The 13,809-nt window shown below is 37.3% G+C and overlaps 1 protein-coding gene across 2 annotated transcripts in view; it reads left to right on the forward strand.

Annotated features, from left to right (window-relative positions):
• FSTL5 (follistatin like 5) overlaps window positions 1-13,809 on the forward strand; it is a 497,380-nt gene that overhangs the window by 452,981 nt on the left and 30,590 nt on the right. For both annotated transcript variants that reach the window (XM_075198057.1, XM_075198064.1), the window contains one exon: window positions 1,280-1,429. In XM_075198057.1, coding sequence (XP_075054158.1) covers window positions 1,280-1,429 — 150 coding nt within the window. The remainder of the gene's footprint in view (window positions 1-1,279; window positions 1,430-13,809) is intronic.

Raw genomic sequence — 13,809 nt, forward strand, 5'->3', positions numbered from 1 at the left:
GTTGGTGATTAGCTGCTAGAGTTTTAGTGATTATTTTCAGCTTTAAATGATGATATAAACCCCACCGTAAATATATTTACAAAAATGTAAAACATGCAAACACTCAGAACAGTGATATTTGTGTGCTCCTATTTGACCTTCCAGCACATTCATGTTTGCACATCCACTTCCCAGTTTTAGGAACAGCTCTCAGAAATCCAATCTTTGCATGCTTCAGTTGGTTTGTGGGTCAGCCTGGAAATCCTTACGGATGAAACAAATAAATAACTTTAAAGTTCCACCTACTAACACAGCTAGACCACATGTTATTTATTTATTTACTTTTTTAATTTTTCTGAAATCTTGGTTGATTAAGCCTAATTTATCAATAAATCATGACAGTGAGTGGACTGACTGAAGTGCCACTTTTGTGTGTTTGAGGTTTTTTTACATTAGAGTGTTAAAAATGTGCTTTTCCAAGTGTGTCTAGGAAATGCAAATGGAATCCCACTTAAAATTCAGGATGATTTCCGATCCCCTTGAGTACCCTTGTTTTTTTCTTGCCTCAGTACTAAACAGCGGACATCCTCTGCCCCCAAGTGATTGTTCTCCACCCTTTTGATCAAATTTTAGGGGCAATTGAATGCTACATAAGTGCCTCTACATATATCATGCAAAGTGTCATCTAGGTCGACCTTCTTTAATCAATGTTAACCAATGAAGCACTGAGAAAAAGATAATGATTTGGTTCATTAAGGAAAGTAAGGCAAAAATTGAGTAAGTTTTCTCCTGTACAAAATACATGTTACAATGCAAGGGGTGCAAAATAGTTTATCATTTTACACATAAGTTAAATACTGGCTGTTTTTTCATGTAGCACACAAATATCAACTTTAAATTTCAGTGTACAAATACGCTTTCAAGTATTTGTGTGCTACATGAAAAAACATCCAGTATTTAACTTATGTGCAAAATAGAATACTAATTTTCACCCCTTGCATTTTTAACATGGTTTTGTCCAGGAGACTTAAGTAAGAAATTTCTTGCCTAAGTTCCTTAATGAATCAGGCCCATGTAAGTAAGTTAATGAGCACAGGGTTGCACATGACATGGATGCTGTCCTAATGTTAAAAGAAGTATAGAGACAGGCAGGAACCACAACTGAGTTTTATATGCAATAGTTGAAGGAACGTGGTCCATCAACAGCACAAGGTAGTTATGTCAAACTGATGACTTTAGATTGTGGTTGACTTGTTCATTAAAGTAACAGAAATGCTGTTTGTTTGTTTTTTTTCTCCAGGATGAAGTTTGTCCAAAGTTAGAAGATAATGAAACTCAAAACTGTGTTTGGGCATCTGCTGTTAATGTCAAGGACAAATTCATATATGTGGCTCAACCTAAACTAAACAGGGTCCTACTTGTTGATGTTCAGGCACAAAAAGTTGTTCAGGTACTATGCAATACCTTGTTTTTCATTTATATCAATGCTCTGACTGACATATCAGATTGTATGAAGTATTTACTGCATAAACCGTAGAAACATAATTTTGTCAGAGCCATTTCTTTTAATCAAAATAAAACAAAGGTTCAATATGTTAACAGAAAAAAAAACTTCACCATATGATTAGAGGGAATTGTGAGTTACTTGAAAGAAGTGCAAAGGTAGCAATATTTTTGCCCAAGACTGCATGTTGTGTTGTGTGTGTGTAAGTGTGTATAACTATATCTATCTATCTATCTATATATATATATATATATATATATATATATATATATAAATATATATATACACACACAATATAGATAGATAAATTTTATATGTGAATATATATATATATATATATATATATATATATATATATATATATATATATATATATATCTACTATATAAATGCCTAGTGGCGTGTGTGGAAAAAAAAACAAGCTGCAGCGCCACCTGCTGGGCAGAGTTATACACTGACCTATATATTTCTTGAAAGAGAAGTGACAGTTGGGAGTGGTTGGTGGTTGCCGGGGGTGACAGTGGGGAGTTTTTAACACCTTAAGTAGCTTGATGAAGGATGTGGCGATGAAGATGAAGGATGAGGTGATGGAGAAAAATGATGAGGTGGTGACATGTGGACAAAACCACGTTAAAAAAGGGCGCTTGCGTCGGGAAGTAACGCTCTTCCATTGAGGAGGCCTGGGCTAGGCCCAAATGCATGACAAGAACCTTTTTAACACCTTAAGTAGCTTGATTTGACTAGAATGCATGAGTATCATGCACGGGTTAACTTATATATATATATATATATATATATATATATATATATATATATATATATATATTTCAAAAACACAGTGGACAGAATGGGCCAGTACAACGTGGTATGCCATACACTTCACCTAATATTTTGATTGTAAAGCTACCAAATTCCATTCCCTTACCTTTTCAATACCATTTTTTCTAAATTTTAACTTTGACCACTGTAGATGTATAATTTATTTATGACTATATGGGATTGTGCAATACCAGAAGTAGAAATTAAATGTAAACTGGGGTATAATAGGGCTATGACCACATTGTGTAAACAGGAATACATTGATCCTCTGCACTCATCAGAGGCATTATTAATGCTATTATAATTACTTCACATATAGCAATATATTTCAGTACTGGAGATATAAACAGTATATATAACAGGGAAGCTAAAAACATGGTTCAACTGGGCGCTGTTAAAAATTCTATGACCGAATGGAAAAGTCCGATTGTGTTCGTCCCGAAGCCCAATGGGATGATATTCTTTTGCAATGACTTTAGACAGTTAAATAAGGCCTCCCTGTTTGACACATATCTCATGCCACGCATAGATGGACTGGTAGTGAACTTAGCCAGAAGTGTGTACCTGTCCACTTTAGACCTTACAAAGACTTATTGGCAAATGCCCCTAACAGCCTCTGACAAGCACAAAATGTGTTTTCTATGCCTGAAGGCTTATTTCAGTCTAAAGTATTGCCTCTTGGGCTTCATGGTGCACCTGTCGCAATCCAGAGATCTATGAATAAGCTCTTAAAGCCCCAAAGACCATATGCCACTGTGTATCTGGATGACATAGTCATCTATACCGAGGATTGGGAGTCACATCTTCCCAAAGTGTAGGCTGTGCTGGAATCTATGAGGGCACATGGGCTTACGGCCAATCCTGAAAAATGTTGGCAATGCCAGAGGCAAAATACCTGATATGTAGTTGGACGGGGGGAAGGTTAAACTCCAGGCTGACAAGGTGGTAGTTGTAAGGAATTAGCCAAAGCCAAATAGGAAAACCCAGTTGAGGACATTTTGGGCTTGGTAGGATACTACCACTGATTCATAGAGATCTTTGCCATTCGGGCTACTCCACTATTATTGCTATCACATACTCCTTGAAAAAGTCCGGGACCGGATGAAACGCATCGGAGAGCAGTACATATCCCACATTCCTTGCTGTATACATCGCTGTACTACCTATTTATACCTGTAAGTGTGATTTATTTCCTCCTGCAATTAAACCACCTCACAGTACTTCACTATGTAGCCCCTTTTTCGTTTTCCCGAGTCTCACATACCGCACATGCGCGGCTAACAGCGCTCATCAAAAACAGACAGCGGGAGGTCACACAGCGCCCAGCGCCAAGTAATGTGGCCGAACCACACAACCAGCTCCCGCCTGACCCCAACGACATCTTTCATCCACGGGCAGACCGGTAATACTGTACACAGCCTCTACCAACAACAGTCGGGACCCCACACAGGATCCAAGGTATTCAGCATGATGGTAGTCTAGAGCTCATTTACTACCATCTAAAGGTAATTGCACTACAACCCCGATCCTCTTATACTCACAGTCACCATCACTCCAAACATTATGCCACTGCTTATCCACAGCGACTACAGACACGAGCACTGCCGATTCATCTGCCAACTGGCACATTGTTTTACCACCATAGCAGCGACGATTACCTGCTTGTTCACATACTATCAGAGGCGAACGCAGGATTTTCCCCCCGTAAAAAAAAAATAATATTGCGAGAGGGAGCAGCAGCTCCATTTCGGCGCGTCTGAATTCTACAGCAGCTGCGGCGTTGTCAAGCAGCATCCGTGGCAGTGCTGTATTATACTACAATACAGCACTGCCGCAGACGCTTCTTTGACAGCGCCGCGGCTGCTGTACAGTTCCGTTGGTTCGCTGAGGGGAGGGGTTTCTGGAGAACCAGAAACCCCCCCCTGCGTGCGCCACTGACTATATTATGTATATCATTGTATTTTACTGTTATTGTACCCGTTATTGTATTCATTTTTGAGCTGCCTATCCCTTGCCCATCTCCCCCACCCCCAGTCCACATTGGTCACCACAGTGTGCGATTAATCAGAGCTCTTTCTTCATCATACCAGAGCGCAAAAGGTATCATTTCTCATACCATCACTGTACTTGAGCGCAAGGTAAACCCCCCCACTCATTATAGCAAAATAGGAGTGTGGTTAACTCCTTCTTACCTAGCAGCTCATACATTTTTGTTGCCTCAGTGCATCCACCCTCCCTTTATCACTACTCCACTGACAGAGCTTCTCAAGAAAGACTGTCCAGACAAGCTAAACTGGTCTGAGGTGACATAAGCTACCTGGCAGAACTGAAGAATGACTTTGTGTATAGTGACAGTGCTACAAGCACCTGAATTTTAGCTACAGACCAATGCCTCTGGAATACCTATGGGTGCAGTATTGTCACACAAAGTAGAGGGTGAGGAAAAACCCATCCTGTATCTAAGTCACAAGATGGTGGCATAAGAAGTATATGGTTGAACTGGAGTGCCTCATCATCAAATGGGCTGTACTACCTCTTTTGTAGGGAGTTTTGTAAGGAGTTCACCCTAGTAATGCATCATGCTCCATTAAAATGAATGCAGAGAAATAAGAAGATCAATACCAGAGTGACTCAATGGTTCTTGGCATTGCAAACCTTTTATTTCACCACAGAGCATAGACTAAGGGCTATGCATAAAACCGTGGATGCTCTATCCTGTAAACATGCGCTCCCCGCAGTATCCGCTTCGCCTAGGTTGACGAAGCTAAGGGGAGGGGTATGTGGGAAAAGGGGCAGTGTGCCTCATACGATTAAGGAAAATAATAATAGTTTCCCTGGGAATCTGCAGGCTCAGACTACAGACAGGGTTATGTCGGCACAGTCTTTCACACACACACACAGCACAAGAACACAGGTGGAACACTTGGATGTAATAAATTAAGGGAACAGCTAGTGTAGTGCTTGGAAGGAAGCTTAAATAGCTGGACTTGTGCAGTGGGTGGTGCGACTGATGCCAGGAAGTGCCCAGTGTCCATTTAGGGGACTATCTGTCTACTTAGCATTAAAGGCGCACGACTTTGGAAATATTTTTGGTTTGTTTGCTGAAACTACTAGAGTAGATGTTCATTCCATGACTAAGCCTATATGGCAAAACGTGCGTTGGGTGTGCGTCCTTGTGACATCATAGACCTGGAAACTGCAAGTGACTGCCAAGCGGCATTTAGCCGAGTCTAATACAATTATACTTACATGCTAGCTAGATACATGGGGCGCTTGACCTAGGGGTGCTTTGGTGAAGGGAAATTATTAGACCATCTCTTGCCGCATTAGGAGACAGTTTTACCTTCAGGACATAACTGTAGCATCTACTGTTCGGCTTACACTAGCAGGGGCATTTATGGATATCAGATCCAACAATGCAGTATTGCAATTGAACATCACATCAGACATCATTTAGCTATTTATAGGAACATCTTGGAAGATTATATACCTATGAATAATATAGTGAATATTGAAGGTGTCCTAATGTAGTAGGGTTCTTCTGAGTGTCTTATAGAAGTATTTCACCTAGAAGAGAATTTATTTAATTTGTCATGTTACACAAACAATCAATGGGCAGTATAATAATGTTATGAACAACCCCTTGGTTTGATTTAAAGTGTTCAATATTGCCTGACAAGATCATTGTCTACATTCAATTGGTGATTATAACTCCAAGGGGCATATTCAATTAGCTTTTGGATTCGCGGTAATGCGCCGGAACAGCCGCGAAACGTAATACACGGTACCGCAATAACGTGGATTTTCGTTCGCAGCCCATAGGGTTGCGAACGAAAATCCGCGTTAATGCGGTACCATAATACCCGCAAGAACGCACACTTTTTTCGGCAACGCGCGTTACCGCGAATCCAAAAGCTAATTGAATATGCCCCCAAGATTTATTTTCTCTAGGAGCACCTATACATAGAGATCTACCCTAAGTCCCCATTACACGGATATAGCTATCATGTAGATTTTTCCCATATATGTAGGCAGAAACATGTGTGCTTAATAATAAAGCGAATTTGAGAAGTGACACGTGTTGGATAAATTTTATTTCCAACATGCATGGAGATACATTTCTAAGTGGGTATCAATAAGTATTAAAGATACCTTAAACAATTTGAAGAGATCACACACACGATATACCAGCTCCGACAGTGTGGCTATAGTTTTTCTTTATTTTATTTCACATTTTTTCTTACATTTCTCTCACCTATCTTGATTTTAATATTTTTGCCTTTAAAGACAAGTATAATCAATTGATTAGTGTTGTAATATGTTAATAATTAAAGTGATTTTATAATTTTGTTTGGGACTGGAGTGCTTTGCAGACAAATGTTAGTCCTGTGGGTACATCACTTGATAACAAAACTTTCTGCAACTATGAGTGAGTACGTAAGAGAGAAAAAGAGAGAGAGAGAGAGAGACAAACGTATTTTTTTAATAGCTGTTATAGGTTCCTGTGTTCTGCCATAATAATGATAACATGCCTTTGGTCTTATTTATAACTCTCATTAATTATTGGGATATAACGCAATTTGCATCTCTTTCAATATTTTAGTCATGTTGAATAATACGCACCCGTTACATCTCAGATGTACTTTAAAGCCATTATTTTACACAACCTTTTTGAGCTTTTGCCTTATACCATACCAACAGTAAACAAGGAATCCCAGTTGTTATACTCATCCCAACTAGAAGTCCGTAAGAGCGAATTATGCGATCCCTTTGTTTCACCAGGCTATATACCGCCTAAGTATTACACATCTACTGACCTCCACGTCAGATAAACCAGCATTATGTGTTAATCGCTAAATAAATACCAATCTATCATTTACTTCGCTATACTGCATTATTTATATAAACATCCATTCATCCTATTCATTCCAGCTATCTACACATACAAAACAAACAGAAAGGTACAAGTATTTTACTTTACAAAGATAATCAGACATATAATACATAGATGCATACATAAAATACAGATAATACCTCATAGATTCAACAGGCGTAATGTTAATACTTCAGAAGTGAGTTTATAATATCCTATTCCGTCGTTGTTGTTATTAACCTTATACTTCAGCAATCCTCATTTGTATACTTATTTTCATGGTTTCCTTTGTGTGAGTATGTGTGTGTGTGTATATATATATATATATATATATATATATATATATATATATATGTATAAATATATATGTACTAATGTATATGCCGTACAACAGAAAGTGTATTTATGAGTGTTTATCAGTCATTGCTTTTTGTGTCATGTGTGTATAAGTGTAATAAGAGAAATAGAAAAGCATTTATGAAAAGAATGTGTTTAAGCAAGCACATGCTTGTGTGTTTAAATAGTAAAGCACATGTTTGTATGTGTTTAAATAGGATTTGTGCAAAGAGGGTGTGTTTAAGTGGAAATAAAGATAAATGTCTGTTTGCAAGCGTGTGTAAAAAATAAACATGTGTTCAGGCCTAAGGGATAATACAGGCCAAGCAGAGAGAGAGAGAGAAATGGGGGGAAGGAAGCTAGAGTTCATTGTATTGTAGATAGTAAGCATTCCTGAGATGGGATAAGGAGCTAGCCTTTGTAAAGCATGTGTGAAAAGGTTACTTAAAGATTCAGAAAGTTAATAGAAATAGATAGAATCTCTACATATACATGCAAGCAAAGTATATTATAAATCAGGAATGGATGGAATAGATGCAAGCAGAGTACAATAAGAAGATAAAATTTAACAGAAAAGATGGATAAAATGCAGGCAGAGTACATAAGATGCAGGCATATACAGACAGATAGAGTATAAACTTACTATGGGGTGTATTTCCTGTAGGCTCCAGGTGGAAGAGATGTCCCTGCTTTCAGGTGTGTATGTGGTGTGGTCAAAAGAGACTGATTTCAGGTTGTCTTAAAGTTTATAAGCCTTTACCCAGAATGCATTGCTTCAGGTAAGGGGTGGTGACCTCCACAAGTGGACACTGAACAATGAGTCATTATTTTGTGAAAGCTGTCCTTCCTGTCCAGTTGAGCACATGAATTTCTTTGTTTGAAATCTAACTTCCTGTGGAGCCCATGCTTTCTTTGCTTGAAATGCTCTCTTCCAAATGTCACATGTAATTCTGTGTTTGAAATGCTCTGGCTTTCAGCCAGTTCTTAATATTAGTCTGCGCTTAAGTTCAGCACATGCAAACAGCAGTGGAATGCTAGGGGCTATTATGCCTGACTCAAGCTCTGCCCACCACGATTGCATCATCAGCAGTGATATAGGAGCTCCTTCACAATAGCCATTCTGTGACATTAGTGTAGGAGCACTCCTCTTTCTGTGAGTTTTACAGTGGTGGCCATTTTCTTGTAGCAGACCTCTGTCTGTGTGATGGAGAGAGAGAGACATTTTTTTATAGAGCACCTCTTTCCATGTGTTTGAGAGCTGCAGACATTTTCTTGTAGCACAGCGGGGACCTGGGAGCTTAGCCTACTTTCCAGGGAGTCTGAGAGGTTTTCCAGACATTTCAATATAGTAGACCACTATGTGTTTACCCATCTCTTTTTACATTATATTAGTAGGTCTTTTATATTAGGTATTTTGTAGTTTAGGTTTAGTGGTTCTTTAACAATACACACATGTGTGTGCATCCAGAGTTAGTCTTGGTCCAGTGTTTATCTTTCACTTAAACAGGATAATTGTATAGATTTTGCTATAAACTGTGCAGAATTTAAAATCTACTACACAATATTTAAGCTAAGATTTGTTTTCACAATGCTTCCTGTACTTTTGATACACATTTATATTACACTGTGGCTAATATTTTTATATACTTTTTTTTTAAATTAAGTATTGTTCCAAGGAACATTGTTTGAATTCTTAATCAGAAGTCATTTAGGTCAGCTTTGTTTTGCTTACAGGTGTAACTTAGGTCAGCCAATTTCAGATATTACATTTTGGATGTCAAAAGTCCTTTCCCATCAGAGAGACTTCAACATTACTCCAGACGATTCTACGCTGATTGTAATTCTGAAGTTATAAGCCAGTAAAAATAGAGGAACTCAGGTGCATGTGAACTGTTTAGTGTTTGGGAAATTACATAGTCTTGTTAATCCCTGTATTTTATTAAAAGTTGTAACAAATTTTGAGTGTGCATATCCATTACATATTTTGTGCCAGGACTCAATATTGAACACTGTATATGTATGCAATACATATGGTAAAATATGATATTTTTTTATTTATTGATCAGAATTGAATTCAACTATTTGATTCCCAAATGGATCACATGTCAATATATACTTGTTCCAATTGCTTTGTAATTCATCTTGCTATATGGTGATAATATGGACATTATCTGCATTTTGGAGGATTCATTTCAAAATGTTATTTTAGTTTATGTGAGGATTACATTATATAATTGAACTGCACTTGACAAAAGGTTTGCTGAAAGTTTTGGAACATTTTAATTATGTCAAATTTATAGCTCTATAAATAATGCTTTTCTTGTTGACTTTTATTGTTTAAAAATGCCTAAAATGTCCTGAGATTTATTATGTTTATTGCTTATGGCCAGTGGTCAAAGTGGAAATTTAGAAGTGACGGTATCAAAATTTAGAAGTGGCGGTGTGAAAAATGTAATTGGAATGGAGGTGAATGGAATTTTATAGTTTTACAATGAAGGCAGAAGTAATAGAATGTAGAGGAAATTGTGAAAAGTTATACATATTCCAAGTTACGACTGTGAACCCAAATGAGATAAGATTTTTCCATGGAAGTGTTGAAAACTGTGCCAGATTAACATGTGGGCTAATTAACTGCAACATTACTACAGATCTTTCTAACAAATGGCTCAATGCTGAGTTGGATCTGTAACTGTTTTTTTCGTAGCGTAAAATATGCACACAAACAAATGTGCACACATACATCCAGATGCAGATTGGGTCGTATTTTACATTTGTAACTCCTTATACTTAGAGAGCTGAAATGGTCTGGTCACACTATTAGCGAAAAACTCACAGCTTGGGGTCCCTCTATCACAGCTGGAAACAACCGTAGCCTGTTTAGCACATCATTGAAGCACAAATAATGGGTGTAGGGGTAGTAAATAAATAAATATTTAAAAATAAGAAATCAGCAGTTTACCTGTGGCACTCTTGGTCCCAGCAGGCCCTTGCAGCTTTAAACTGCTCGGGTATACTGGCATTTCTGCAACTAACAGTGACGCATGCTCTGGCATTCAGGCCCGATGGGACATGTAGTGCCAGAGAAAAAAAATATTTTTTAAAACACACAAACACAATGAAAAAGCATTTTATAAAAATATGTACTCCCAACACCTTATTTTACCAATTTATTACACACCTAAATCCATTGTGGGGATCCTCTTTAGTCTTCCAGCTTATAATCCTTAAGGAGAAAACTAAAAACATTTACACAACAAATCCCATTGCCAATAAGAGGCAGGGAGACCTGTCGCTACTAACCTATACAGATCAGCTTCGATCTGCTTGGCATGAGCATGAGAAAGACACCTTGGTTGGTTAGTATCGGAGTAGGTGGAGTAAGCACTCAATGACCTATCTATCTATCTATCTATCTATCTATCTACCTACCACAGTAATTGGGTTTTGCTTTGACTGTTGGAAATATATTTCATACAGAATTCTTAAGGATTCTAGGAAAGAAGTTTTTTAAAATTTTGGACCAACATACAGTCAATCTTTCAAACACATTTAAAAATGACCCTGTCTTTCCCCACACTGCCCTGAACATTGTCGTCTTAATTACATACTACAGCAGCACTCCTCACAGTGACTTGGGAGGACGCACTTGGTGATCATGTATCCAAATGTGAAATTATCACCAATCAGTAGAATAAATATTAAAAGTTGAAATTCAGATATAATTTAAACTCTATACCCACACTTACATAATAATAATAATACTACACATATGAGTGATGGTCTCTGCTTCTAATTAACTAAATCAGTGGTTGCAGGTGTCAGTACTTTATATAAAGCAAAGCTAGGATAAACAACTGCTCTATTTTCACGGTGAAGAGGACCGCTGGTTCAGCTGGGATGTAGGAAAGGCTTGTTGAAACAGCCCAAGAGTGCTCTTATGTGTCATCAGCAATCTCAACTAGTCATTAGTGCATTATCCTGAGGATCTATATCATTAGTTTAAATTAGCTGTACTTAATTAGCCAGCTGTTACCTTCCTTGCCAAACAAGAAATAAAATACAATGAAGGAATATAGAATATTTTACACAAGTTTATTAGCATGCTTAATTTTTCTACATATCCCTTTCATTCAACAATATTTTGTGGTGTAGATGTTATAATTACAAAGTTTAGTATATAAAATATTATTTAATGTAAGTGATTGTAGAGTTTATAGAAATACCCTATTCAGATGATGACAATGGGTAATATACAGTGAGCAAGCATTTCAGTAGCTTAATACTTAAAATATAGTTTTATAAGGCGAACAGACATAAGGGGCGATTAAATTACCTGTAAGGTTCCGTAATAACCTAAAGGCTATGGGCCTGGTTCATTCATAAACGCAAAACAAATGTAATGTGCGTTTTTTTAAGACCCATACATCGGATATATACACATCTGTATTCAATAAGGAGCGGATCTGAAGATACGTCTGTTGATGAACACAGGTTTAGGTACACTCTGCTCTAACAGATAAGACACTGCAGGATATGTCCAATATATATGTTGAACATAAAGTCACAAAAGAACGCACAGAAAAAAAAGCTATTCAATTAATGTCACCTGCTAATAAAAGAGTCATTAATGACAAAACCTTAAAAAATGTAAAAAAGTTTTTTTCTGTTCTTAGGGCCATATTCAATTGACGGTGGGATCGCCGAAAATCCCGTGCTCGAAAAATATTACCGTTAATACGGTAATATCTCGCTGGATTTCAGCTCACAGCTCCCTGAAAATCCAGCGAGTAAATTACCGTATTAACGGTTTTCCCGCGCAGGATTACCGTAATAACAGTAATATTTTTCGAGCGCGGGATTTTCAGCGATCCCGCCGTCAATTGAAAACCCCCCTTAATGTCTGCTGTATCTAAAATATTTTTTTTTACCTTTGCGATGCCCAAGTCTTAAAATAGACACTGCTGCATACACTCAAACTTGGCACGCCTTTACTGTACATTGACTACATGAATGCGCCTATTCCCCTTGCTGTTACACCTCTGAAATCATAGGCTCTGCGCTCAAGTATGAATTGGACTTTGCTGCATGCTGTGGTGTATGGTCTGGTTCTGGGCATGTGCAGAGTAATTATGCGTATTTATATGCAAAGTATTGCATTTTCTGCTCCTTACTGAATCAGGCCCTATGTCTCTGCACACAAAATGGCATTTGAAATTGGTAATGCAAACTTTTTGCTCACCCCAATGAGGAGCGAACAAAATTGAGAGATCTTTATAAACAACATCACTTGACCAATTGAATTGACCCCTTTATTTTAAACATCTATCACTTAAAATTATTGTATTAATTTGTTGTAAGAAATTAAATATATCTGAACTTTGCATTATATTCTATGTGTAAAATAAAAAAGTTTTATTATTTTTTTTTAGAACCTGATCACACCATATTTTATTTTTTGACTTGGTGTTCATAAATATATTTAGACAATTAATTATTTAATTCTCCATTATGTATTGAATAGAAATGTATCCACATAGCAATCTTCATATTCAAGAGAAACAAAGTAAAACACGTCTTTCCAAATGATATAAAGGCTCTAGTGAAAATTAGAGAAGGAGCCAGGAGAGTCCAGTGATGACTCAATTTGCGTCATCAACCACCCCCCCTCCACAAATGGAGGTCCAAAATTAGGGAAGTATGTTGAAAGCATGGATGGGAAATTCTAAACATATTTAATGCTGCATAAATCAATGTAAAACTTGGTCACTGGTGTAGAAGAATCACCCACTTTAGTGCATCATGGGAAATATTGAATCATGTCATATGGTATTGTTTTGGTAAAAACAATTGTTTCTCCTCCATTTTCTTTTACAAATTGACAAAACATGATCAGATATCTGTAAGATGCTGATTTATATGTTCAGAAAATGTTTGGTTGACTAAATGTATAACAATTAACATCCGATTTGTTGAAATTGCACCTGCCCAACAATTTTTTGCAAACTGTATTATAATTTTCTATACACTTTTAAAGGGAGTAAAAAAGCAAGAAAGGTTCTAGCTCAAACTAGGCAACTGTTAGAGGTCCTAGCTCAAACTAGGCAACTGTTAGAGGTCCTAGCTCAAACTAGGCAACTGTTAGAGGTCCTAGCTCAAACTAGACAACTGTTAGAGGTCCTAGCTCAAACTAGGCAACTGTTAGAATCCACTACTGGTAAATTTTTAGGAATCTGCTATTTCTTTAAGACATTGTTGAAGGCACTTCCCTTGAACGTTTCTTTAGTTTACATGTGTATTT

The sequence above is a fragment of the Mixophyes fleayi genome, chromosome 1 (assembly GCF_038048845.1).
Source record: "Mixophyes fleayi isolate aMixFle1 chromosome 1, aMixFle1.hap1, whole genome shotgun sequence".
Classification (NCBI taxonomy): Eukaryota; Metazoa; Chordata; class Amphibia; order Anura; family Limnodynastidae; genus Mixophyes; species Mixophyes fleayi.